At 37.7% G+C, this 27718-nt stretch overlaps 1 protein-coding gene and 1 non-coding gene across 4 annotated transcripts in view; both read left to right on the top strand.

Moving 5' to 3' along the window:
* Window positions 1-27718, top strand: part of RAB3GAP2 (RAB3 GTPase activating non-catalytic protein subunit 2) — a 106565-nt gene that overhangs the window by 49068 nt on the left and 29779 nt on the right. For all 3 annotated transcript variants that reach the window (XM_087424365.1, XM_004439668.3, XM_087424366.1), the window contains 13 exons: window positions 992-1090; window positions 8454-8602; window positions 9449-9528; window positions 9659-9748; window positions 11951-12090; window positions 13900-14116; window positions 14709-14852; window positions 15080-15162; window positions 15522-15586; window positions 19339-19429; window positions 22183-22310; window positions 24599-24812; window positions 25196-25293. In XM_087424365.1, the coding sequence (XP_087280491.1) occupies window positions 992-1090; window positions 8454-8602; window positions 9449-9528; window positions 9659-9748; window positions 11951-12090; window positions 13900-14116; window positions 14709-14852; window positions 15080-15162; window positions 15522-15586; window positions 19339-19429; window positions 22183-22310; window positions 24599-24812; window positions 25196-25293 (1598 nt within the window). The remainder of the gene's footprint in view (window positions 1-991; window positions 1091-8453; window positions 8603-9448; window positions 9529-9658; window positions 9749-11950; window positions 12091-13899; window positions 14117-14708; window positions 14853-15079; window positions 15163-15521; window positions 15587-19338; window positions 19430-22182; window positions 22311-24598; window positions 24813-25195; window positions 25294-27718) is intronic.
* LOC147912351 (small nucleolar RNA SNORA36 family) lies at window positions 3196-3327 on the top strand. The gene has a single exon (XR_015550040.1). It is a non-coding gene; the product is annotated as a small nucleolar RNA SNORA36 family (small nucleolar RNA).

Raw genomic sequence — 27718 nt, 5'->3', positions numbered from 1 at the left:
GATAAGAATTCTGTCAATAAAATAAACTAGAAATAGACAATTGTGTTATACTTGGTATTGTCAGCCATTTCATTTTTACTGTTTTTGAATTCCTGTTTATTTTGTTTTGTGTAATACCGTAAAGCCATTTTGTTTCCTAGGAAGGAAGGAAGGAAGCCACTTAGTGCCCTCCTACTGTAAATTGCTCTAAAAGAATCCTGATTACCTAGCCACAAATTGTTGTGACATTTATTTCAGGATATAGGAAAATTCTCTTTTCTTGGCCTTACTATCAAATATGAAGTACTTAGACGATTATATTTTTCCTTTATTGAAGTACTTTCTTCACTTTCCAGAATAAACAACCAGAATCAGCTGTATTCTTATACGTAGCATGAGAATTTATATGAACCTATGGCAAGAGGTGTCACTTGCTTTTCCTTTCGTTACTCACTCACTAGGTGAAAATACTAAGGTTAACGATAAGCATTTCATTAATTCTTTCTGGCGATGCTGTTGCTGTTAACCTGTCTTTCTATCAAGCCTGGCATCAGTTCTTTGCCTTGGAGACCTTGCTGTGTGTTGCCCCTGCCACGCATATATGTCATCAGGTTTTCAGTTTTTCACCGAGTAAGGCACTAGTTGCTGTTCCCAGGATTTTATCTACTGTCTTTCTCAAGGAGGAGAAATTGCTTATTTGGCTTTAATTGTGGTTTGAATTCACCTTGATTTTTAGTAGTAGTCTAGAACTTTTAAGAGTCTTCTCTAATTACTTGAATGTTCCAAAATCTCTTCTGGCAGCCAACTTACTCTTGTAATGTTTGCATTTTATGTGCATTGTCTTGACGTGAATAAATCTCACTGTATGCCTTGTTTACATTACCTTGTCTCATTATTATTAGTTGAAATTTTAGAGTAATAAGTCGTTATTACATTTTTAATGATTTTTTTGTAAAGCTTCATTTTATGCGTTGTAGTTAAGTTTGGATTGTCTGATTTTTGTCTTTGACAGCTGCAGCATCAGGCAATGAGAACATACAACCACCACCATTAGCGTATAAGAAATGGGGTCTACAAGATATTGACACTATTGTTGATCATGCTAGCATTGGTAAGCATTACTAGTTCAAATTCTTATGGAATTTGCTGCTTATTTTTTTACTGAAGTGTCTTATTTTAGAAATGTGCATTTTTTCTCATGTGAAAAGAAAATGCATTGCCTTCAATGAGACATTTGGAAGTTAGTTCAGATTTACAGATTATCGTAGGTTTATGTCTTTAGGAAATGATAGCAGTTTTAATAATTATGCCCTCAGCAGCATTACTGTACAGTTTTAAGTCACTTACCATTTGACTTAATTTTTCTGCAGACAAGTTTAATCCATATAATTACCATATAGATCAGTCTTCTAAAAATATAGTCTTTAGACCAGCAGAATATAGATAAAAGCAGATTTCTTCTTGCAACCAGTATCTGAAGGCTTACTTGTGTTAGGCGTCGAGAATACAGAGATGAAAAGACATGGTCTCTGCTGTCAGGAAGCATGAGTCTAGTTGGAAGAAACGTGTGAAAATAATTACAGTACCACAGCAAAACGATGGTGGTAGTAGACACATGGACCAGCTGGAGGGGGAGCAGAGAAGCCCCTAGCACTGAGGGAAGTCAGGGAAGAGGAAGGTGACTTTAAGCTGAGATTGAAAGAACGAGCAGGATTTGACCAAGAGAACAAGCACCGAGGAGGCATTCTAGCCACCGGGTACATAGGCTTGGGGGTGGAAGTGCATTGTGTGCAAGAACAGTGGGTGCCAAGGAGAGCTGGCAAGAGTGTGGCCAAATATGTAAATAGCAGTCAGATTTTGAAGGGCCTAGTATACCAGGCATCGGAATTTAGGTCTTTCTCCTAGCCACTTTGAGAGCCAGTGAAGAATTCTGAGCAAGAGAATATTATCACGTAGCCTATTAGAAAAATCACTTTAGTGGAACTTTTTTTTTTTTTTTTTTTTTTTTTAAAGATTTTATTTATTTATTTTTTCCCCCCAAAGCCCCAGTAGATAGTTGTCTGTCATAGCTGCACATCCTTCTAGTTGCTGTATGTGGGATGCGGCCTCAGCATGGCCGGAGAAGCAGCGCGCCGGTGGGAGCCCGGGATCCGAACTCGGGTCGCCAGCAGTGGAGCGCGCTCACTTAACCACCAAGCCACGGGGCCGGCCCTTTAGTGGAACTTTTGAGGCTGCACCTTGGGGGTCAAGACTAGAAACTAGGTGCAGTAGGGAAGCTGTAACAATCTTGATGAGAAGTAATGGGCTTCTGAATTAAAGTAGTAGAATTAAGGTAGTAGAAATGGGAATGGAGAAGAAGGACATACTATTTTAAAATATGTATGTATTTTTTCTGTTTATCAATATAGTACATGCTTGTTTGAAAATTCAAATAGCACATAAATATATAAAGAGAAAAAGAAAAAATATCCCTTTAAATCCTACCATCCAGAAATACCCACCATTGGCATTTTGATAAACATCTTTACAGATGTGTAAGTGCATGCGTAATATGTGTATGGTTATGTAGAGAGATGTGTTTTCTTAAATGGGATTAAATCATACCAACTATATTAAATCAACATATTGTGAAGAGCCCTTCACATCAATTTTGCTAAATATACTTTTTATCAGGGTCCTAATAGAAGACAGATGGCATCCTTGAAATAGGATAATTGAAAGAGATTTTGTTTCCAGAGAAACTGTTCATAAAGATATGATATAGGATAACCAAAGGGATAGAACAGTATCTTAGGGCTTCTTAGCAGCCCACCTGTTAACCACTTCTAGACCTACAGGGACGGGGGCTGGAAGCAGTTCTAGAACTTGGAGATAATGAGAAAAATCAACACCTTAAGAGCAGGATGACTTTTGTTCAAGGGTCACAGGGAAATAGATATCTTGACTTCATTCTCCTTTCTCTCTCTGATCTCATGATGGGGCTTCCCATTGTCTGAACCCAGTGGAAGTCAGCATACTCTGCACACACTGGTCCCCAAGCAACAGGGAGAAGAGGAAGAAGTATGAATCTGGAGGGTCAAACAGGCGATATCTGACACACAGACCATCTTGGTTTATTGCTGCATAGTTCCTATATGGAAAGCTCTGTGATAAACACGTTACTGGTAGACATTCAGTTTATCTTTACTTTCTTGCTGACATAAAAATGCCATAAAACTCCAAAGTGTTGAGTACAGTGCAGGGTAGCTTCCCTGTTCTGTTAATTAGGCTTTGGAACATTGAAACAGGCTGGGAAAAAGGATTGGATAGAAAATATTACTCTATTCATTTATCTCCTAGCCTACAAAGTGAAAAAAAAAGGTGCATTGAGCTTTATTGTATGTACATCTTTATGTAAAGGTCTGATGAATTCATTCAACAAATGAACGAATACCTGTTACGTCCCAGGCACTAATATTGGTGCAACAAATGCAAGGCAGACAGGACGGACCCCTGCCCTGATCAACCTTATGTTCTGGTGATGTGGAGACAACCAATAAACAAGCTAAATGAATAAATATGGTGATATCAGAATGTTAGTATGGGTCATGCAGAAAATAAGCAGAGGGTTACGATGGAGAGTAAAGGAAGAGGGTACTGTAGGGAGACTGGTGAGGAAAGGAGCCAGCTATGTGAAGAGGTAGAAGAAGAATGTTCTAGGCAGAGGGAACAGCAAGTATTAGGCCTCGCAGGCCTATTTATGCCCAGAAGAGCTGAGTGTTAAAGAAACAGAAAGGAGGTTGATGTGACTTGATTGTAAAGAGTAGGAGGAAAATGGGCCAATGTCAGATTGGAGATGAGGACTGGAGTCAGGTCACATGGGGATAAGGAGTTCAGATTTTATCCTGAAAGCAGAGGATGTCATTGATGGCGTCTAGGTATGGGATTTAAAAATATCCCCCTGACTGCCGTTTAGAGAGAGACTTGTAAAATAAAAAGTGAAAGCAAGGAGACCAGTAAGGAGTTTGTTTCGATAAGAGAGAGAGACGGCTTTGTCTAGGGTGGAGGCCATGGAGTTGGAGAGAGATAGATAGATTTGAGATATATTTTGCAGTTGCTAAGGGATGGATTTGAGAAATGAGAAAAAGGAAAGATTCAAGGATTTCTTAGGTTTTAAATTTGAGCAAATGAGTGGATGATCAGACTGTTTACTGAAATGAGAATAAGGAGAAGGAAGAGGTTTGAGGTGGACAAATTGAGAGTCATGTTCTTTACAGGTTAACTTGTGACACAATTATACATTCAGATGGAGGTGTCAAGTAGACAGTTGGGCCGGCCCCGTGGCTTGGTGGTTAAGCGAGCGCGCTCCACTGCTGGCGACCCGGGTTCGGATCCCGGGCTCGCACCGACGTGCTGCTTCTCCGGCCATGCTGAGGCCGCGTCCCACATACAGCAACTAGAAGGATGTGCAGCTATGACACACAACTATCTACTGGGGCTTTGGGGGGAAAAAATAAATAAATAAAAAATCTTTAAAAAAAAAAAAAATCCTAAAAAAAAAAAAAGTAGACAGTTGGATATATGAGTCGAAAGTTCAGAGAGGAAGTCTGGATTATCAGTATAAATTTGGGAGGGAGTGGTTAACTATGGAATGCTTCATAGAATTCAAGAAAGGGAGAAGGTCCATTGGATTTGACAACATAAAGCTCTTCATTAACTCTGATATGAGGAATTTAAGTGGAATGGGGAAGATGAAAGCCGGATTGGGGTAGGTTTAAAAATAAATATTTCGACCCACTACTTTCAAAAATCAGAAGCACAAGAACAAGAAATCAAATCACAGCATCTCCATTTTTCTCTCTAGTCCTAACCTCTTCCTTAAACTTCATACTCGTTTTCCAGCTCCTACTGAATATTTCCACCTGGGTATCCAAACTTAACATATCCAAAACAGAATTCTTGATTTCCTCCAATCAAGCTTGTTTTTTCTTCCATCTCTTCCATATCATCTCTCTTCTTCTTCTTTTGTTCACACCAAAAGATTTTGAGTCATCCCTGACTCTTCTCTTGTACTCGTGTTCCTCGTCCAGTCCACCTTTTGCCTCTACCTCCACGATATGTCCTGAATCTGACCACTTCTCATCTCTGCCATTGTTAGCATGGTAGTGCAAGCCACCATCATCTCTTGGTTGAACCACTGAAGAAAAAAATTCTAACTGGTCTTTCTGCTTCCTTTTTCCCCTCTCTAAAATCTGTTCACCAGTTACTATCTAATGTGATTCTTTTGAAATATAAATCATATTTTTGTCCCTCTTTTGCTCACAACCTTATAGTGGTTTCCCATCTTATCCCTAACAAAACACAAAGACCTTACAATGGCATACAAGGCCTGACGCTGTCTGATTTATGGGGCTGCTTTTACCTTATCTCCTATAGCACCACTCTGCCCCTCTGTGTTCCACCACGCTGGTCTCCTTATTCCTCAGATACACCAAGCATCCTCCCACTTTAGAGCATTTGTAATTGTTGCTCCTTCTGCCTGGAAAATTTTACCCAGCTAGCCACATGGCTCTCTCCCTCACTTCACTCAGGTCTCCATACAAATACCATTTTGTCAAAGAGGCGTTCTTTAGCCACTGTAATAGACCTATAAAATTATCCAACGAGTTTGGCTTTATGGAAATTTATATGAAGAGGAACTTGAAGATGTTTCAAAGTATAGAAAGGCCTCAGATGTTCAGGGAAAACCCTAAATGACCATGTAACAATAACTCCAGGAAAAAAATTCACATCTAAGGAAATGTAATTACAGTAGGCAGCTTGTCTGAATAGTGAATAATATTTACAGCGTTCTTAATAATGAAAACAGTGAATGTGAATATGTGGGTATATTGGAAGGATATAGGGAGAAGAGGAGAAGCTGTAAATAAGCCATATCTTCATTTACTTTAAGTCAATGAAAAATAATGCTAAACTTGGTGACTCAAAAGGCAACAGTCCTCTAGAGTCCACCAATTTTCTGCAATACAGAGAACAAGACAGAATATTAAAGAATACCACAGGGATGCAGTCAGCAAAACCTAGACTGTGGGAAATTCGTGTCAGACAACCTGGTGTCTTCAACAAATAGATTTCAAGGGATTGGGGACATGGAGAGGGATCGAGGAGGACAATAGGATTTTGGGTGGTTTTGTATGCCCATTTGTTGTGGTCCTCACTTTGAAACCCAGATGTATTGTGTTTCTGTGGCAATGATCAGCTGTTTTGCTGCGAACAGCAGAGAATGCAGAAAGTTTAGGTCAATGAAGATTGAGATTTAGCCAGATGAGTGTGTGGAGGGAGAGAGGGACAGAGTTGTGGGTTTCCGCAAGATAGTGATTATGGTGGAACATGAATCTAAGAAGAAGAAGGGAAGTGATCATAAGAATTGCTTCATAAATAGTGAAAAAACACTAGGATTAATGAATTGAAACTCTTAATGAAATTGTGGAATTATTACAGGGAGTTCCTAGGTGGAAAGCTAAGAGTTGGTAGTCGAAGAGTAGTATGATTGGAATCAAGGTTTCACAGAATATACAATTGTTGATGACAGAAGCTAAGGTATGGCATTGAAAGCAGATGACAAATTATGGAAAAAAGTATAACTAGTGGTAAGGATGGAAAGAACTGATCAACCATCTCTTTAGAAGAAATTAGAATAAATTCACTTAAAATTTTGGGTACATATTGCAAAATTGTCCTCTAGATAGCTTGTAGCAATATATACTCACACCAATAGTGTGTAGGAGTATGAAGAGAAGTTATGTTAAAACTTAAATTTCAATTTATATGCCACACAATTCACCCTTTGATTTTGTTCTGGTAGAATCAGGCAAAATTTAGGCTAATTTTATCATATAGCAAAAACATTTTCTGTATTGAATCATGAATTCATTCATGAATATGAGACAGACATTCTGATCTTTCAGAATAGTCCAACTTTTACAATGGTTATTTGATCGCTTTAATCCCTAAATCCAGTAAATGGTTTGCTTATGAACTCCTAAAAGTATTTCCTTTCCCAGGACTCTTCTACAGGAGCAACACATTTTTTGACCATTTTTAGGCAATACCTATAAATGAAAATTAGGATAACTCATGTTCCATTCTACAGTATACTTGAGTTCAGAACCTCTCAACCGAGTGTCTTCATTGACCATATGAGTACCCATATGAAGACACTGCCTGAGTCCACAGATGTTGAAGTCTAGAAGCAGATCTTTACTTCCTAGATCTTCCCCCTCTTTCTCTCTCTGCCACCCAGGTGAATTTAAATGACACTGGTTTTTTCTCTACTGTTCCACACACACATGTGGATGTCAGCATTCAGTCTGTCTGCTTGTGCTCTTAGAGCCCTGGGAAAATGAAAAGTAACTCATTATAAAAGGTTGGGGTTTTCTGGACTACGAAGTAGATATTTGTTCTCGCTGTGTGGGGAAGCATCTCGCACAGATGCTCTCTCACCTTCTTGGTGGGATTGTAAATTAGCGATACCTCTGTGGAATGCAGTGGAACGGTACTTAATAAATTTTTTTAAAATATAGATCTGCTTTGAGCCTGCACTTCTGTTTATAAGAATTTACCATACACATAGACTTATATGGGTGTGCAAAGACATATCAAGGATATATATTGCAGCATTATTTGTAGTGGCAAAAGATGGGAGACAACCTAAATGTCCATCAGTAGGTCAAGTCAGTTATGGTATGACCACACAGTGGGATACTCTGAGTGACTGAGAAGAATGAGACATGTCTCCTTGATGTTTTATTAAAGAAAAAAAACCAAGGCATAGTTTATTTGATGTGCTATCATTTATGTATGTACATCTCTGGAAAGCAGCATGAGGAACTGTATCAGTTGTTGCCTCTAAGTGAACTGATACCTGAAGGTATAAACGGGCTGTATACTTCTTGTACCATTGAATTTTGTATCTGTTTTAAAAATTAATATTTAAATTTTGTTTTTGTCGTATTTTATAGCTTAGAGGAATTGTAGATGGCAGTTTTAAGATCCTGTGAATATTTTATGACATTTATTTTGTAGCTTTTAAAAATGACTTTTGTCTGTTAAATAAAACTAAGTAGGGCCCAGCCTGGTGGCCTAGTGGTTAAGTTCAGCGCACTCCGCTTCGGCAGCCTGGGTTCTCAGGTTTGGATCCCAGGCACGGACCTACACCACTTGTCAGCCATGCTGTGGCAGCGACCCATACACAAAATAGAGGAAGGTTGGCACAGATGTCAGCTCAGGGCTAATCTTCCTCAAGCAAAAAAAAAAAAAAGGAGAAAGATTGGCAACAGATGTTAGCTCAGCTTGAATCTTTCTCAAGCAAAAACAAACAAACAAAAAACTAGGCAGTTAGCATCTTAGAATGGAGTTGAAGTAAAAATTTAATGACCTAAAATTACAGTGTCATTTCAGTGCATTCAAATCATGTGTTGTTGTATTATCATTAGGTATTATGACTCTGTGCCCTTTTGATCAAATGAAGACTGCCTCCAATATAGGTGGATTTAATGCAGCAATTAAAAACAGTCCACCCGCCATGTCTCAGTATATCACTGTAGGGTCCAGTCCATTTACTGGCTTCTTCTATGCTTTGGAGGTAAGCGTTTCATCACTGATTATAAGTAAGGCCATTCTTGATTTTTCAACTTGTTTGCAAATTGGATATGGTAACTTAGCCTTAGAAAGGTTAAGCAGTTTACATTTCTAAGTTTCAGTTTAAGCTAAAATTAGTCTCAACTCGATTTCTTCTAAATTCTTTAGATTAACTAAAAAACGTGCTAAAGTCAATATTAAATAAACAACCTTCTTTGCTTCTGACGCCTAGAGTTCTTGGGCAGTTGAGTTTTATTTAAATATTGGTGCTATAGCGAGAAACACAGGGTCGTTAATGATGTCAGCCCACCAGGAATTAGAGTAAATGAAGAATTGTAAAGACAGAACAACCTGCCAGCTTAGTTGGTAAAATTGCTTCCTAAAATATGGGAAAGTTAGGTGATAGATTTGGCTCTTATTTCTTGTTTAAAAAGCAGCCTTCTCAGAATTGTCCAAACTATCTTTTTACTTGGATAGAAGTATGTATTTAAAAAAAGAGGGAAAAAAGCCAGTTGTATATAGATGGAAATCCATAGCTCTGCTAGAATAATGCCATCTTAGTGTCCTAGTTTAAATTTTTTTAATTAAATTACGATTTAAAGAGGGAAATCCTAAAGATGAAATAGATTACTACTGATTTTACTTTTAAACCATAGAGTTAAAACTTTTGATTATATGGCTACCTCCTATAATAAAGCTTTCACGATACCCTCTAAAAGATGCTGAATACTCTTGCTAGTCCAAGGTTTACAACTTTTCAAAACTTTTTAAAGTAAGCCTTGTTTAGAAAGTATATTTTGTTTCTTCACAGCTGTTAAGTGTTCTCTTTCAAATGTCCTGTTTTTTTCAGGGAAGCACACAGCCATTGTTATCTCATGTTGCACTAGCCGTTGCAAGTAAACTCACTTCGGCTTTATTTAATGCTGCCAGGTAATCATGTCACAATTACACTGAAAATTATCTAATTTGTATCTAGCTTGGTTTTTACCTTATATTTTTATAGTCTGTACTGTGAAACACTGGAAGCCCTGGTTTTATTCTAAACTTTCTTTCTTTTCAGTGGTTGGCTTGGTTGGAAAAGTAAGCATGAAGAAGAAACTGTCCAAAAGCAAAAGCCGAAGGTGGAACCAGCCACCCCGTTAGCTGTAAGGCAAGTCTGTCGTGCGCTTCTCAAAGTTTCATATTTTTAGAAATGTACTGTTCACTTTATGGTCTTTCAGTATACTTTCAGTGGATTTGTTGATCTCGTGAGTCTTTGGAGCTCATTCGTGTGGGATATTTTTTCCACCAGAAAGTAAACTCCATGAGCACAGTGGTTCCTGCCTATTTTGTTTGCAGCTGTTTCCCTGTCATATAATAGGTCTCAACAGCTGTCTGTTGAGTATACTTTTTTTATGAACCCATATAAACTTAGCTTAAGTTGCAGGAAAATTAGTTTTGTGAGAGCTGTTGAATTTCTTTCTTTAAAAAGTTTAGATAGTTTGTCACTAAGCTGTATAAACTTCAAAAGTATCTAGTGATTTCTTTAAAAAAAATAAAAACACAGGCTGACCCCGTGTCCTAGTAGTTAAGTTTGGCGTGTTCTGCTGTGGCAGCCCAGGTTCGGTTCCTGGGTGCGAACCTACACTACTCATCGGTGGCCATGCTATGGCAGCGTCCCACATACAAAGTAGAGGAAGATTGGCACACATGTTAGCTCAGGGCCAATTTTGCTCAGCAAGAGAAATGAAAATAAAAACAGGAGTCACATGGGGCCGGCCTCGTGGCATAGCGGTTAAGTGCACGCCCACCACTGCTGGCGGCCTGGGTTCGGATCCTGGGCGCAAACTGATGCACCGCTTGTCAGGCTATGCTGTGGCGGTGTCCCATATAAAGTGGAGGAAGATGGGTACAGATGTTAGCCCAGGGCCAGTCTTCCTCAGCAAAAAAAGGAGGGTTCGCATGGATGTTAGCTCAGGGCTGATCTTCCTCACAAAAAAAAAAAACAGGAGTCACGGGCATTCAAGCGCTCTTCTGAATGTTGGCTCGGGCTTTCTTGCTTACATCAGCAGTGCTGTAGATATTTAGTGTATGTGTCAGGTTTTAGGGGGGAAGGTGTGATTTTTACTTGATTTTGTTTTTAAATCATTTTTTATTACCTAATGTAAAGTACCATCATGAAGGAAAATAAAAACCTCCCTTTTTTTTAGATGTTCTTCAACTAAAGAGATATAACTAATTATCTGTTATTAAAATTTCTTGAAGATTACCTTCTAAGGTTTTTTTGTCATATTTTAAAATATTGTAACACATCACGTTTTCTGAATTCACCCAAGAATCCGGAAACAAGCCAGATGGCCTGTGCATTCAAACAGATGTAAGAAAGTTTCAGCACTTGGTCTCAGGGACTTTTCTCAAAGTGAGTGCTCCGGGTCATTTCTCAGCACCTCTTTACTTTTATTTTACTCACAGTTCTAATAAGGTTGGTTATAGACTAAGCGCAGTTTCGAGATAACTATTTAGAAGAAGGGAAGTTCTTGCTTCAGGCAAATACATTGGTGTCAGCAAGATATGATATCTAGCAAAAAAGAGAACAGATTAGGAATAAGAACTTAAAAGAGACAAAAGATGCCTGTGTAGGAGCAAAACATTCTAAAATTTAGTTGGTTGTGAAGATGTTTCCTATGACATACTACCATTCAATCAAGGAAAGAGAGAGTTATACTTGATGGTCTCTAAAAATATAAGGTTGTGGATATCTGTATAGGGCTGGCCCCGTGGCTTAGCGGTTAAGTGTGCGCACTCCGATGCTGGCGGCCGGGGTTCGGATCCCAGGCGCGCATAGACACACGGCTTCTCCCGCCATGCTGAGGCCACGTCCCACATACAGCAACTAGAAGGTTGTGCAGCTGTGACCTACAACTATCTACTGGGGCTTTGGGGGAAAAAAATAAATAAAAAAAATTATAAGAAAAAAAAAAAAAAAAGAACTTAAAAGAGACAAAAGTTGCCTGTGTAGGAGCAAAACATTCTAAAATTTAGTTGGTTGTGAAGATGTTTCCTATGACATACTACCATTCAATCAAGGAAAGAGAGAGTTATACTTGATGGTCTCTAAAAATATAAGGTTGTGGATATCTGTATAGAAAATCTATGAAATAAAACATAGGTGTTTTCATTTTGTAATAGCAGAAACTTCTTGATGTATTTTATAGCACAAATGTCAGCTGTGATTAGTTAATAAATTGACGATTAGTCCACACAAGTTCATATAAAAAAGATTCGGCCTACTTTGTTTGTGCATTTTATTATTCTGTTATATATTTCTAGATTGGAATGTGATTTGAGCTTTTTATTTTCTTTTAAATATCAGATTTGGACTTCCAGATTCTAGACGCCATGGCGAAAGTATATGTCTGTCTCCATGTAACACATTGGCAGCAGTAACAGATGATTTTGGCAGAGTTATTTTATTGGATGTAGCCAGAGGAATTGCAATACGCATGTGGAAAGGTATTTCCTTACAAAAATCCAGAAAAAATAGTGAATTTGCTTTTTATCCCAGTAGTTGAGCAACATGATCATCCTTTACCTTCTGGTTGATAACAGTGTTTATTTACTCCTTTGTGTTTATTTACTCCTTTATGTTTATGCTTTCTTTTTTAACATGAACTCATACTGGCAACACTTGGTCCAGTAGTCCAATTGATATATCCTTTAAGTGTGACTTAAGGATATATCTTATAGGCACTTTTAACCTCTTTCTCATGTACTTCTTTTCCATTCTCACTGTCATTGTCATTGTCAATTCTGAAATTCGGTTTCTTGCTCCTGCTACATTCATTCCACTTTTCAAGGCCATGCTTGAGTTAAATGTTCTTTCCAAATCTAGAATCCCAAGTCTTTCAGATTTAAGATAGCAAAACCTAGCAAAATCCATCTTTGCTGACTTGACTTCCATATCCATATGCTTGGGTCAGTTCATTTAGGTTCTTGGCAACTATGTTGGTTGATATGATATCCTCAGGAAACTACTCTTAATCCATGTAGCTTCCCCACTCAAGATTATCTCATGGTGCAAATGGCTGCTGGAGCTCCAACGTTCTTATCTGCTGGATCGGAGATAGGAAGGAGGAAGGGGAAAAGAAGAACTGTCAACTAAGTCAGTCCATTTTGGAGATATTTCCTGAAGTCTCTCCAACCTTTTCCTATAATATATTAGCCAGGACTTAGTCACATGACCTAACTATAAGGTAGAGTTGAAAATATGTAGGCACATTGTCAACCTGAACAAAAGAAAATCTCCTTGACTAAGGAAGAAGTTGAGAATACATTGTTTGGAATCATCTAGAATAGTACCATGTCAGCCCAGACTACTGGTTGGAAACCACAATTCTGGTGCAATCTGGTCTATACTTAACAATGTGAGGAATCATGGATTTGAGGACATTAAATTACTCAGACCAGACTGAGTCTACTCTCACGTTCTTGCCAAAGAACTCCTGCAGTATTTACCTGCCACATGTTTAAGTGTCTGTAGAAATAGGTTTCAATGCTGCAGACACATCATTTCTCCTTGGTGTTTGTCTTCTGAAATAACGTCAAGGTGTGTTCTCAGCAAGACTTCCGGAGTATAGAAGACATAGGTATGCCAACTGGTCCAAATCCAGCATGGCGACCTTATTGCGGGCATTGTTGCTTGTCCTTCTGTAGCTGGTGCAGTCGATTTTCCTCCCCACACCGAGAAGAGAGGGATCAGTTGCCTGTAAGAGGGACCACCGTAAAATGGAAGGCAGTGTCAGCTGTGTCTTTCTTCTCATGTGCAGGAGCTTCCTCTCATGGCTCTGCAGCCCATGTTTTCCCTCTGTCTGCATACCACCAAGGCGCTGGAATAGCAGGAAATCAGTCTGATCTTTTTCTTATATTTCAATTGGACTTTTATGTTAAATCCAAACCTGATAACCTCCCCAGAATTTTTTAAATGGAGAGAATTTTTTAAAGAGAGGGAGGGAAGGGAATGGGATCAGGGAAGAGTACTCATGAGGCTTCAATGATGCCTATTTTCTTTTTAAAGAAAAAAAGTGACTGGAAGCAAAAATGGCAAAATATTAAGATTTAATAAGACTTGGTGATTGATTCAATATTTATTATATTATTACTATTTTCTGCTTAAGATATTTCATAATAAAAAGATAACATAGTTTTATAGACTTTCTTAACTACCCCCTCCCCACCAAAAAAAATATCCCAGAGTGCTTCAGAAGGCTGCGATTGAACTTAGATTAATAAACAAAATAACTTCCCTTTTCCTCTGTCTCCAAGGGTATCGGGATGCACAGATTGGCTGGATCCAGATTGTAGAGGACCTCCACGAAAGACTACCAGAAAAGATGGATTTCTCCCCCTTTGGAAACACTCAGGGTCCGAGTCGAGTGGCTCAGTTCCTCGTGATCTATGCGCCAAGAAGGGGAATCTTAGAAGTGTGGAGCACACAGCAGGGGCCTAGGGTAGGCGCCTTCAACGTGGGAAAGCACTGCAGGTGAGCTGCAGCCCCTGACGTTCTCCTGGTTACGAAAAGGAATGCTGTGATTAAAGCAAAGTTTTTTTAAAGCCACTTATTAGACTGCTGATTGTTTGAGAATTGAAATCTTCTTTATTGTGGTTTTTCCTGCGAGCACCTGGTATGTAATTAAGGATTAAATGTTTAATAATGAAGGAATCTTATTGAAAAGGCTATAATATGCTACTGAATTAAAGTCAGCTTTGGTGCTCCCATTTGTCCTCATCCCTTCCTTACGCTGTGGAGGCTCCAAGAGAAAGATTCCTTTTGAGTCCCCTAGTGATGATGTTAAGAGAGACGGATGCCTTGTTTGCCATTGCAGCACGGGGCTGATTGTGTTCATTTAATTTTCTAGCACATTTTAATAAGGTAGGTCTCAGCCAGTCGAGTTCTACTTTACTGGCAGTTTACTGAAACAATTCTCTGTTTTTAGTATCAATTAGTATTTATTTGCCATATTAATGCTCCTGAATTGATAATAATGTAGGGGTCCCTAGCTATAATAAAAGCATCTTTTGAGATTTCTCCTTTCTCTAGTATTTTTTACCATTTTGGTGTGTGATTTCCTCAGGCTTCTGTATCCTGGCTATAAAATAATGGGCTTAAATAATGTTACCAGTCAGAGTTGGCAGCCACAGACTTACCAGATCTGTCTTGTTGATCCAGTGTCGGGAACTGTGAAAACAGTCAATGTCCCTTTCCATTTAGCACTGAGGTAAGATGTACCGAGTGTCTGCTTATTCATGTCCCTCTGCTGACTTTTCCTCGTCCCTTGTTTTGCTATTTGTTTTGCAGTTATTGTTTTGTTTTCTTTTCTCATTAGACTGATACCTTTAAAGTTAAATAGGAAGAATATAAAGGAAAAAGAAAGTTGGAGCATGTGAGAATTAGAAGGAAAACAATTTCACATTCTGTAAGAATTTGTTGTATTTGTTGTTTTAGTGATAAGAAGAGTGAACGAGCCAAGGACATGCACTTAGTTAAGAAACTAGGAGCCTTACTGAAAACAAAATCTCCCAGTCTTGGTAGGTATCCTTTAATAATAAGAATAAAACACACTGTTATGTCATTTTTTAAATTAATAGAATATTCTAAATGGAGTAATCAAAACTCTTCAAAGCATTTATGAGCTATTGCAACTCCTTTTTGGAATGAGGTGAGGTACCAGTCATCACGTGTAATTTTTAACGGAGTTGCTCTGTAAGGATGAAGTGTGCCATCTAGAGATGGAAAATTAAAATTTGTAACAATAAAACAATAATTTCTGCGAGAACCCAGAAATCCTTTAGACCGACTGATAGTACAAACGTGCATTTTTCTTTCAGAATAAAGTTTACCTGTAATAAAAGTGAAAATTTTACTTTGGTTAATTTTCTCTTTCTAGATTTGGTTGAAACAGAAATAAAGGAATTAATTCTCGATATTAAGTACCCTGCAACCAAAAAACAAGTAAGCATATATAATATATGAACTTTCCTGCTGAGTAGCTTTTACATATCCCTCTTAAGAAAATCTTTATCTTCCTGTTTCCCTCTAGACACGACAGCTAAAGTCTTCTTTTCATATTTTTATTCGTGTTCATCCTTTTTTATATTCCCATGTGGAAGTTCCTGTTTTCTCTTTTCTCTCTTCCTTCCTTCCTTCTTCCCTCCCTCCCTCCCATACACAAGTGCATATGTCTTATACACACACACACACAAATCCATACATAACATATATTCAGATTAAATAATAATAAATCACACACATATGTATGACCACCCACCTTAGGAAATAGAGTGTTATGGGAACTCTAAGGAGCCCTGTGTGTCCTTCCTCAATCCCGTCCCTTTCTCCCATCCCTAAGGTAACCGATGTTCAGCATTTTGTGTTTCTCTCTGTTTTGCTTTTCTTTATGGTTATATCATTTCTATATGGCTCCTTTAAAATACATTGATGCATTTTCTGCCTTTAAAAGCTTTTTTTAAATGGAGTCCTGCTCCACGTCTTGTGTAACTGACTCTCTTCCTTCAGCATTGTTTCTTTGAGTCCTCCACGTTGATGCATGGAGCTATGGTTGACTCCTGAACTGTGCCGTGTGAATCCCATTCTGTGATTATTTATTCATTCACTCTCCTGTCAGCGGACATTTAGGTTGTTGCCGGTGTTTTTGCTCTTACGAACAGTGATACTATGATTATCCTTGTACATGGGTCCTGGTGCACATATGCAGGAGTTTCTCTTGAGTTTATACCGAAGAGTGGAATTGTAGGGTCTGAGCTGCTTTGGCTGTACTAGTTGATGATACATTGCTTCTCAAAATACTTACACTAGGGGCTGGCCCCGTGGCTTAGCGGTTAAGTGCGTGCGCTCCACTGCTGGCGGCCCGGGTTCAGATCCCGGGTGCACACTGACACACCGCTTCTCCGGCCATGCTGAGGCCGCGTCCCACAGACAGCAACTAGAAGGATGTGCAGCTATGACATACAACTATCTACTGGGGCTTTGGGGGAAAAAAAAGGAGGAGGATTGGCAATAGATGTTAGCTCAGAGCCGGTCTTCCTCAGCAAAAAGAGGAGGATTAGCATGGACATTAGCTCAGGGCTGATCTTCCTCACCAAAAAAAAAAAAAATACTTGCACTAATTTATATTCACTCTTATACTGTATAAGATGCTCTATTGCCCCACAGCCTCAACATCTCATGGTGTTGTCAGACTTGTTACCCTTTGCCAGGCTCATGATTATAATATGGTAACTCATGATTTCTTTTATTCCCACTTCTCTGGTCCAGACCTCTCATAATGCTGCTCAAGTTCTAACTCTATAAGTTCCTACATGACACTTCAGTCCCCATGGATATCTCTGAACTCCTGCTCTACTTTTAATCAGAACTGATAGCTAATGACTACTTGTTTTCTGCTTATTTCATGTATATTGGTCACAGCTCCTCAACTTTTTCCTCTTTTAAGCTCCTTCAAGTAGGGACCTTACTGAATATGGCATTTTCATAATCCGCAGCATCTCAAATAATGTTCAATACATGGGAGAATTCAGTGAACACTGATTTATTTTCACCTCTTTTATTTCACTGTTGCATTCAATTTTTAAAAACACTTTTTATGGTTTCATTTAGAACAGGCAATTCCCTGTGACTTTTAATCGAGTTTTCCATTCCACTGACAGTGCTAATTGGCTCTCATTTTCCTCAGGGAAAAGTCTCAGTTATGAAAGATGACACTCTGATGACAAGATGGGCACCTAGAGAGGCAGTTTAGGGAACCTATAGTAGAAAGGGAGGGTCCTAACCCAAACAAGTCTTCTCATTCCGATACCATCTTTCTTCTTATCTCACATCATGGAACAACACAATTGGGGAACTTAGCATAGTGTGAACTATCTTGGTTTTCTGTTTTTGTTTTGTTTTGTTTTGTTTTTTACTATACTGCTGAATTGTATATGAAGCTATGAATTTTATAAAAAATGCTGGAAAGCTAATAGTGAAAGTCGTGTGTTGTTTTATGACACTAAAGGGAGAAAAGTAACCAATTTAGGCTTTGGAAGACTGAAAAATAGGAAGGAAGGTAAGCCAGCTGCTAGTTTGTGTAATAGTAGACAGAACAGAGGCAGATTACGTTTTCTGGGGAATTGCCTCGTTCAGTCTCTTTCTTTATATCCTCCAAATGGTTGCCTCATCATAGGCCTGACCAACCTCTTGAGCCACTCTCTAAATCCATTTCTCCCCCAGACACACAGAGGTTGTTGTGTTATGATCTGATATTTGTTTCATGCCACATTCTCAGCCTACTTTTTAAACTATTTAATCTCATCAATAAAAAGCCAATTTAATGTGCTGATATGACAAGATAAGTATGCACTTTAGCTGCTGTGTCTAACTCATTGGTGATTCTGATGGTTGCTTCTTTAGACATAAAGAGATATTTTAGAACTGGTGATGAAGGCTCTTAAATATCTCCCAGGGGCAGGAAGGGTAGGTGGGGTGAGGTAGGGAGTATATGTATCTAGCATGGCCTCTACATTCAGCCAGCCATGCTCAAATGCAGTAATTAAGTTGTTGTCAGCTTTTTGTTACTGAGCAGTGGGCTCGCTCTCTGCTGACCGCAATCTGAGCCAATTAATCACAACAAGTTAGGGATCGAGAAAGGAAGTTTTGGGGCCCGCCTGGTGGCGCAGGTGGTTGAGTGCGTGCGCTCTGCTGCGGCGGCCCAGGGTTCACCGGTTCGGATCCTGGGCGTGCACCAACGCACCGCTTGGCAAGCCATGCTGTGGCTGCATCCCATATAAAGTGTAGGAAGATGGGCATGAATGTTAGCCCAGGGCCAGTCTTCCTCAGCAAAAAGAGGAGGATTGGCAGATGTTAGCCCAGGGCCAATCTTCCTCCCAAAAAAAAAAAAAGGAAGTTTTAATTCGATTGGGGTCATAATTGGGAAGATGGCAGACTAATGTCTCAAAAACACCATCTTCGAGGATTACAGAATCTTGAGGCAGTTATATAGGGAAAATGGGCAGTGAGGAGGGGGTCCAGGATGTTGGTCTCCAGCCGTGATGGGCTCCAGGCATTACATTGTTCTGTCCTTCTGTCAGCTGTGAGGGATACCTTGTAGGTGTATTTCCTGCCTGTGATCAACCTGTTCCTGGAGAGAAACTCATAGAACAAAGTTTTAATTTATCAAGCTATAGGGGAGTACATTTGTAAACAGAGGCCATAAATCAGGAGAGCATGTGAATTTTTTTAGAGTATGTGCCAAGCAGCAAGTAGTCACACAGAGGAGGGGCTGGGGTCATTTAGAGTAACAAGATGGCCTCACTTATGCTCACTTAACACTTGTATTATTGACATGACAGTAACAGCCTCTGCTTGGCATTTATGCCTATATAGTTTGACTTATCAAACTCTTCTTACTGGTGAATAGTTTTATCTCTATTTCTATTTTGTCTTGGCCTGTTAAACATCACTTGCCTTCTAGTTGTTTCATTCTTGATCTGGACTTTTTGTCATTATACCATATTTACCGTGACATGAAATTGATTACATATTACGTATGATGCAACTTTAATTCTCAGGTATGTATACTAAAACATGTTAAAAATGGAGCTTCCCTTTGAAACTTGAGACAGTGATAATATAAGCATAAATATAAAATTTAAAAAACAAAATCATTGCCTTCTAATTATTAGAATTGCTCAATATCTTTCTTCTAGGCTTTGGAAAGCATTTTGGCAAGTGAATGTTTACCATTTTCCTGCCTTAGAAACATCACTCAGACTTTAATGGACACTTTACAAAATCAAGGTAATAGGGTTTGTACTGATTGGAGGTTGTGGTCTCACTTTATAGAAAGCTATTAACTGCTATGATACCATCATGTTACTTTAATGTGGAAATAATATATGTAAGAAATAAGAAAACTTATTTCGTACCTTTAGTGTTGGGGACTTTTTATTCCCTCTTCAGTGTATGTGGTAGGTCTTCATCTGAGCTTTCTCTGAATATATTGATTCTCTTTCTTACTACAAATATTTCTCTTTTGAATCCCTCTACTGTGAGGAAAGATAGCAGTATAGATTGATGAGAAGTGATTATTCTGATGTAGTTATAGAACATTCGAAAACCAGTGGCATGAGGGGAAAGTTAGCTGGTGGTATGCAGAAAACAACCAGCTTCACTTGCTGTCATTGTTTTTTATTTAACTTTATGGGAGGAGAGAGATTTCTGTAGATGGGACATTCTTTAAGTAATATCGTTTTGACCAAGATAATGATAAAAAATACAGTCAACTCTCATTATCCATGAGGGGATTGGTTCCAGCACCCCCCATCAGAATCCTCAGATGCTCAAGTCCCTTATATAGAATGGTGTATACATTTGCATATAACCTACACACATCCTCCCGTATACTTTAAATCATCTCTACTTTACTTATAATACCTAATGCAATGTAAATGCTATGTAAGGGCCGGCCCCGTGGCTTGGCGGTTGAGTGCGTGCGCTCCGCTGCTGGCGGCCCGGGCTCGGATCCCGGGCGCGCACCGACGCACCGCTTCTCGGGCCATGCTGGGGCCGCGTCCCACATACAGCAACTAGAAGGATGTGCAGCTATGACGTACAACTATCTATGGGGGCTTTGGGGGTAAAAATAAATAAATAAAATTTAAAAAAAATAAATAAATAAATGCTATGTAAATAGTTGTAATACTGTGTTGTTTAGGGAATAATGACAAGAAAAAGGTCTGTACACGTTCAGTACAGAGGCAGCCATCGTAGGCCTTTTGACCTGCACCTGGTTGAATCCTGGGATGTGGAACCTGTGCATATGCAGGGTTGACTGTATTTGTGATTTGATTAATGTTCTCTCAGCCTATGGAATCCACATTTTCTCATCCGTTTCCTTCATGAACAGAGTTAGGACTTCTAGTCACAGAGTATGATTAAATTATTACTTCTGAGTTTTATGCTTGTTTTTTACTGTTCAGAATTTGTCTGAAAAAGAATTATATCTGTAACCGTGGGGTTGTAACTCCACACTCTCTCCAGCTGAGCTAGCAAAATTCAATTTACTCTGAATTCCTAACATAAATTAAATTGCAGTATACTGACTTCATCTAGTCATGACTTTTTGCTTGTCATATTAATTATATAAAGCCAGCTTTGCATTTAATTATATTTGTATTTAAGCCAATTCAAAGTGGCTTAATAAACAAATCATAATATGCCCTTTTGGGACTTTAAGCTTGCTAATTTTGAGATTCTTTTTTCAACACGTATGTAAAGCTGACTTTTGGTAAACAGTGAACTTCTTTAGTGCATGTACCTTGTTAGAAATACCTCTTTTAAAAAGCATAGTATACCTACTTACAAAGCCCCTCCATCCCTCAGGGCTTTAACAAAATGTCAGAATTTATTAAATCAAAAATTGTGTGGCACTGAGTTTGGAGTAAACCAAATACCATTGTTGGCGTTCTATAAAATCATTACTGGTTTCAAGTTTTACCCATAAATGAGATTCCTAAAAATTTCAAGTATTTAGTATGCTAAGTTTTATTATGGCTATAACAACTTAGACATATTCTAGATTACTTTATCCTAAATAAGAGTTCTTCGGGGGGCCAGCCCCATGGCTTAGTGGTTAAGTGCGCGAGCTCCGCTACTGGCGGCCGGGTTCAGATCCCGGGTGTGCACCGATGCACTGCTTCTCCAGCCATGCTGAGGCGGCGTCCCACATACAGCAACTAGAAGGATGTGCAACTATGACATACAACTATCTACTGGGGCTTTGGGGAGAAAAAGGGAAGAAAAAGGTGGAGGATCGGCAATAGATGTTAGCTCAGAGCCGATCTTCCTCAGCAAAAAGAGGAGGATTGGCATGGATGGTAGCTCAGGGCTGATCTTCATCACACACAAAAAAAGAGTTCTTTGGGGTTTTCAGTGTCTGCCTTTTTAAAGAATAAGTATTTGTTTTCTATTATATATAAATATTTAAATTATCATACAAGAATGTATTATATACAAAGCGAGTATTTTTCCAGCATTCATCTTGAAAAAAACCTGATTGATGGAGGATATTAAGTGGAATTCTGCTTTTGGTCTCTTTGCCATCCTTTCTCGAGGATGCATCTGTCACAGTCCACAGTTTCTGGTTGGATTATAATATCTTTGACGACCATGAGAACAGGAAGAGCCAGGCAGCTTTCTATTTGTCTGTCCTCAGTGTGGGAGCATAATAGGCAGCATATGGGTTATGGGGAGAGGAAGAACATTTTCAAAGCTGTTTCCAGGTCATTTCTTTAAATTTGACTATTACACTAAGATAGTTCTTTTTTCTTTTTCTCTTTTTTCCTCTGCTGTTAGACCATCTTATTTAAAAATTTAGACATTTTGCCATAATGGAAAAATTGTCTTTGTTTTATTAATCTGTTATAGCTTAAGCATCCCAATATTTAATAAAATAGAACATCAGAGAATTATGTAATAATATTAAGAGATTTAATGAAGGAAAAGCCTTTTGATGAGTCTATCTCTTTAATGTATTTTTTTCTACCTTTTAGAGCTTGAGTCTGTTGATGAAGGATTGCTGCAGTTTTGTGCCAATAAACTGAAATTACTTCATCTTTATGAATCTGTCAGTCAATTAAATTCCCTTGATTTTCATTCAGACACACCATTCTCTGATAATGTGAGTAATCCCATTTTTTATTATACAAAATAATCTCTTTATTTTTAACTTTTTAAATTGGTAGTAAAGAAGTATAAAATTAAGAATTTTTATAAAATGTAAAGGTGTATTTTCTTTACAAGACCTCCTGCTGACTCTCTGTGCCTTACTGCTAAATTTGTATTATTTATTTATTATATTGCATTTTATTGTTAATCCATTTTCACTACCCTAGAAACATTTGGTTTTTCTCAGTTCATTTTTTAGTGTTCTTATAATACAACTTCTAGACAAGATTTGACAATTAAAATATATTCAGTTGACTAAAGTAGCAAAACTTTAATTTCTTTTAAAGAAAAACAAATGATTTTGCCAAACAGAAGAGACCGGTTTTTCTGTGTTGTTGTTGTTAGCAAACTCATACAGCTTGCTCTCTTGTGTACTACATGATGAAATACATTTAAAAAATATTCTATCTTACATCAAAGTGTTTAAACTTATTACAGTCATGCACCGCATAATAACATTTTGGTCAACAACAGACCGCATATATGATGGTGATCTCATAGGATTAGCACCATATAGCCTAGGCGTGTAGTAGGTTATATCGTCTAGGTTTGTGTAAGTACCCTCTATGATGTTCACACAGCATGGAATCGCCTAACGATGCGTTTCTCAGGACATCTCCCCGTCATTAAGCAATACGTGACTGTATAGTAAATGTTCTGTTTTTATTCTTTAAAACATAAAAGAGTGACAGCACCTTGTAATCTTTATTACAATGCAATATTGTTCATTTCTGAGGAGTGTATACAAAATTCTTACTTTCCAGACAGAGAAATGACGTTTCCTTCATAGGGAATGGAGAGAAATACCGTCCTCTCTTCCCCTAGGGTCACTGTGACCGTGGCCGGGTTGCCTGGCTTCAGGGCCTCATGTCTTCTTATCTAAAGGAATATTATTGTTAAAGTGATTTTAGTGATTTGTCAAGTCACTAGTAATGCTTTTGAAAAAAATTATGTGGTATGTGTGAAAGTTAATTGAGGTTTAAAGTAGAAGCCTTTTATTTTAAATACACATACATGAATAAAAATTTTCTAACAGAAAAATGAGAGAAGATTTTCTCTCTGTAATGGAAACAGCTTACACATTCTACCATATTTTTTGTCTTTGGGATTATAGATGAATTTTATAAAGCATTTCAATAATCTGTTTATAATAATATTCTGTGATTGCCATTATGACAAAGCCATTTTTTCAGGGTCTTTTGGTTTTCTCTTTACTTCAGCAGTAGTGTAAAATCATTTCAAGCAATGAGAAAGTTCAAGTTGATTAAGTCATGTCTAAAGATTGCCTAGACATTTCATAGACTCTTCAATGCCTAATTTTTTCATGAGGTCCGAACTCTCTCTTTTGCTCCCTGCCAAAGAAAATTAAATATACGTCGTTAATAATCCCCTTTAGAATTCCTTTCCACTTGATAGCCCCAATGTAGTGTGCAAAGGTAAAAGAAGAATTACAAAATTTTAAAAATGAGTTGGTAGATTGTTCTTTTATATTATTTTTTTACTTTTAAAGCACTTGGAGAATTAAAACCATATTTTGCTATAGACTTGTTTAGATCCTTCGGAAAACATGCAGTGAGCTTCGAGGCAGAATGGCTAATTTTGTACATATAAAACTAAAATTCAAATCTGAATTAATTCATTTTTGCTGTCTGTGAATGTAGTTCACATAGGCTAATGTATAAATTCAATATAGCATTGAATTGCTGGTATGCGTTCAGTAGCATTTTGCATTGTACTTCTTGTTTTTAAAAACAACAGTCTTAAATAAATAAATAAAACTGTTCTCGTTTAAGAATGCAGCTTTAATTATGTAGCATGGAGGGAAAAAAGTTTTACAGTGTTTACATTGCTTAATAAATAAGCATTCAGTTTCTTGTTGAATAGTTTCTTTAGTTTCCTCAGAATCACGAGAGTTGCAATTGACACCCTTTTAAATTTTTTCCTGATTACACAATAATATATGTTTAAAATTCAAACATTTAGAAGAGTATAATCTCAAGAAACTTCCTAAAAATACTTTTAGTAATATATAGTGTTTCAAGATTTGTTTATTTAAATAACCTCCTACTCATGCATTTGAGAGTAAAGTTTTAAGCAGAGTACATTATAGCTACCACAGTAATTAAAAAGTCATCTTTGGCTGATAGTCCTGCATTTCATTCAGACTGTGGGGTTGACACATATGGCAGATTCATAGAAAGAGAGGTGGTCAATTCAGAACTTTTTTGTCTTATTTTTAAGGACTTGGCTGTGTTACTAAGGCTTGATGAGAAAGAACTCCTTCGGCTCCAGGCATTGTTAGAGAAATATAAACAAGAGAACACCAGGACTGCTGTCCGTTTTTCTGATGATAAGGATGGTGTGTTGCCTGTAAAAACATTCCTGGAATATTTAGAATATGAGAAAGATGCGCTCAACATAAAGAAGATAAGTGAAGAGGAGTATGTGGCTTTGGGTAGGTAGAGTAAGAAACTGCTCTTTGAATCCTTCTTCTAGATGAAAGCCCAGGAGAACCTTCCAACACCTCAAAGATTCTGTTTGTTTTGAAATTATATTAACCAAAGAATCTAATGTATATTTTTCAGTCAACAAATGAAACTCTGGATATCTAGGCACTACGTCATAAAAGTCATATTGTATTAAGAAGTCTGCTTAAGAGACAGTGTTAGACAAGTCATGATTTGCCTTCTGCTTTAATAAATCAAGCAAGTTGGACCATTACTTTCCCTTCTCTCATGTTGTTTTGATCCTATGGGCATGTAGATTGCAACTCAGGAAGATTGTTAGTCCAGTTGGTAAGTAGTCGTTGGTTGATGCATTCTGTTTTTGTGTTACTAGGCAGTTTCTTTTTTTGGAAGTGTTTGCATGGCGAGAGCTCCACTGAGGACATGTGTCACACTTTGGAGTCGTCTGGACTTAGCCCTCAGCTGTTGTTGGTAAGGTTTCTTGTTGCTGGATGCTGTTCTTTCTTGCTAATGTCATCCAGAAGTATCAGTCTTTTTTTACCATTGGCTAAAGCATATTGTAGAACATACATGAAAACTTTGTAAAAATGATCAAAGAAATTTATAATCACCACATTTCATTGAAGAATATTATTTTAGTTTTCTCATTCCCCATAAATTATAACAAGCATATTCAATGGTTGGCCTAAAATAAATTTAGAATCTGACATATATGCATGCATTTACAATGGACTGTGATCATCAGTAAAAATGTTCATATTAGAACTAAAAAAGATCTTATTTAGACAAAAAATAAATTTCCTTTAAAGCAATATAGAATTATCAAACATTTCCAAACTTTGAATATATGTTAGGATTTAATCTCTGTGCTGTAACAGATGTGAATAAAAGAATCATCCAATGGAAAAACTACACTAAACTTTTGCCCTTTCTGAAAAGGCCAAGGGAAGTTACCCCCCTTCTCTTTACCACCCCGCCACATGCACACATATACATACTCTTTCACACTCCCACTCACATCTTATATTTTGGCCAGGATTTAAGCATTCTACCTTATTGAACTTACTGACTGCGTTCATGCATTGTTTTAACTGAACATTTAAGTCCTTTAAAAATGTATTCTATTCTGCCTCACTATGCAGCATATGTGTCGGGAAGTAAAGCAGTTAAAGATACACATAGATTGTACATGGATGTTCATAAGCAGCTTTATTCATAATAGCCAAAAACCGAAACTACGTGAATGTCCTTCAGTGGGTGAATGTTAAACACACTGTGGTGCATCCTTACCATGGAATACTCCTCAGCAATAAAAAGGAGTGAACTATTGATATACACAACAGCTTGGATGAACCTCAAGGAAAATATGCTGAGTGGAAAAAAGCTAATCTTAAAAAGACACATGCTGCATGATTCCATTTTTGTAACAGTCATGAAATAGCACAATTACAGAGATGGAGAACAGATTAGTGGTTGCCAAGGGTTAGGGATGAGTTGGGGGAGGAGATGGGTGTGGCTATAAAGGGTTAACACGAGGGAGTCTTGTACCAATGATCTCGTTGGGTGTCTTGATGGTGATGATGGTCATGCAAAGCTACACATGTGATAAAATTGCAGGCACACATAAATTGAGTGCATGTGTTACTGGTGAAATTTGAGTAGGCTCTCTTACCAACGTTAATTTCTTGGTTTTGGTACTGTGTAAGATATCATTCAGGGGAGATTGCTAGAAGGGTGCATGGGACTTCCCTGTGCTACCAGTGAATCTATAATTATTTCAGAATAAAAAGTTAAGGGGCTGGCCCAGTGGCGTAGTGGTTATGTTCGCATGCTCCAGTGGCCTAGGGTTCATAGGTTCGGCCCCCAAGCGCGGACTTATGCACCACTCATCAAGCCATGCTGTGGTGGCATCCCCTATTTTGCTCAGGGCCAATCTTCCTCACCAAAAAAAATGACATAAAATAATAAGAAAAGTTAGAAAGAAAGGAGATAAGTAATACCTTTTATTCAAAGTTGAGATGCTTACATAAGATGAGTACAGAATAGTTCTTATTTTACATTGTGTTTAATCAATATCAATAAAAGTTTGTTGTCTGCTTTAAATCTGGGGTCAAAGAAACACTTAAAAAAAATGAACCTTGAACCTTACCTCAAGCCATTTATAAACGGTAAGTCAAAATGAAAGCATAAATATAAGAGCTAAAACTACAAAACTTATAGAAGAAAACATAAGAGAAAGCTTGGTTTAGGCAAATATTTCTCAGGACACAGAAAACATGGACTATAAAAGAAAAATACCGACAAATTATACTTCATTAAAATTCAAAACTTAGGTTTTTTAAAAGACTTTGTTAAGAAACTGAAAAGACAAGACTCTTTTTCAAAACTTCTTTCTGATAAATGAATTCTATCCACATTATACAAAGAATTTGTACAACTCAATAATAAGACAAACAATACAATTAAAAAGTGAGCAAAAGATTTGAACAGACACATCACCAAAAAATATACATACAAAAGGCAAATAATCACCTGAAAGATATTCAGCATCATTAGCCTTTAGGAAAATGCAAAAAAAATCACAGTGTCTCGTTCCCAAGAGAATGACTAAAATTGGAAAGATTGATCAGAGAGTTGACGAGGATATGGAGCAGTCAGATCTCTCAATGCAGCAAATGGAAATGGAAACTAATACAGCCACTTTGGAAAACAGTTTGAAAGTTTCTTATAAAATTGAACATAGATTTGCCATAAAATCGAGCAATCTCACTCCTAGGTATTTATCAAGAGGAATGAAAATATATGTTCACATAGACTTGGACTGAAATATTTATAGCAGCTTTATTTATAATAGCCCAAACTGGAAATAACCCACATATCCACCAACTGATAAATG

Source organism: Ceratotherium simum, chromosome 36 (genome assembly GCF_057802395.1).
Source record: "Ceratotherium simum simum isolate JZ-2026a chromosome 36, ASM5780239v1, whole genome shotgun sequence".
NCBI lineage: Eukaryota > Metazoa > Chordata > Mammalia > Perissodactyla > Rhinocerotidae > Ceratotherium > Ceratotherium simum.
This window is presented reverse-complemented; position numbering and strand designations above follow the sequence as displayed.